Source organism: Penaeus vannamei, chromosome 12 (genome assembly GCF_042767895.1).
Source record: "Penaeus vannamei isolate JL-2024 chromosome 12, ASM4276789v1, whole genome shotgun sequence".
Taxonomy (NCBI): Eukaryota; Metazoa; Arthropoda; class Malacostraca; order Decapoda; family Penaeidae; genus Penaeus; species Penaeus vannamei.
In genome coordinates this window covers 44911004-44911890 of record NC_091560.1, presented here as the reverse complement: position 1 = coordinate 44911890, position 887 = coordinate 44911004, and the positions used below count along the sequence as shown (strand labels likewise).

General features: G+C 56.4%; 1 protein-coding gene across 1 annotated transcript in view; it reads right to left on the bottom strand.

The window, feature by feature from the left end:
- Positions 1-220: 220 nt before the first annotated feature.
- LOC113810787 (uncharacterized) overlaps positions 221-887 on the bottom strand; it is an 18648-nt gene continuing 17981 nt past the window's right edge. The window contains exon 4 of the mRNA XM_070127754.1: positions 221-887. This exon is cut by the window's right edge and continues 1047 nt beyond it. Within this exon, the coding sequence (XP_069983855.1) occupies positions 221-887 (667 nt within the window).

The window sequence follows — 887 nt, the reverse complement described above, 5'->3', positions numbered from 1 at the left end:
AGTAGTAGTAGTAGCAATAATAATAGAAATAATAAAAATAATAATAATAGTAGTAATAATAGTAATAACAATAATAATAATAATAATAATAGTAATAGTAATAATAAAAAAAAAATAATGGTAGTAATAATAATAATAATTCAAACAAACAGTTCAGACAAGGGGTGCAAAGGGAAATGTGAAGGAAAAAAAGAAACCGTATAAAATAAGGAAAAAAACATTATGCCAACACCAAAACAACTTGGCAGTCGAGTGGCTCCGACTGGCTCCGGGTGGCTCCGAGTGGCTCCTTGGTGGCTCCGGGTGGCTCCGAGTGGCTCCTTGGTGGCTCCGGGTGGCTCCGAGTGGCTCCTTGGTGGCTCCGGGGGGCTCCGAGTGGCTCCTTGGTGGCTCCGAGTGGCTCCTTGGTGGTTCCGGGTGACTCCAAGTGGCTCCGAGTGGCTCCGGGTGGCTCCGAGTGGCTCCTTGGTGGCTCCGGGTGGCTCCGAGTGGCTCCTTGGTGGCTCCGGGTGGCTCCGAGTGGCTCCTTGGTGGCTCCGGGGGGCTCCGAGTGGCTCCTTGGTGGCTCCGAGTGGCTCCTTGGTGGTTCCGGGTGACTCCAAGTGGCTCCGAGTGGCTCCGGGTGGCTCCGAGTGGCTCCTTGGTGGCTCCGGGTGGCTCCGAGTGGCTCCTTGGTGGCTCGGAGTGGCTCCTTGGTGGCCCCGAGTGGCTCCTTGGTGGTTCCGGGTGACTCCAAGTGGCTCCGAGTGGCTCCGGGTGGCTCCGAGTGGCTCCTTGGTGGCTCCGGGTGGCTCCGAGTGGCTCCTTGGTGGCTCCGTGTGGCTCCGAGTGGCTCCTTGGTGGCTCCGGGGGGCTCCGAGTGGCTCCTTGGTGGCTCCGAGTGGCTC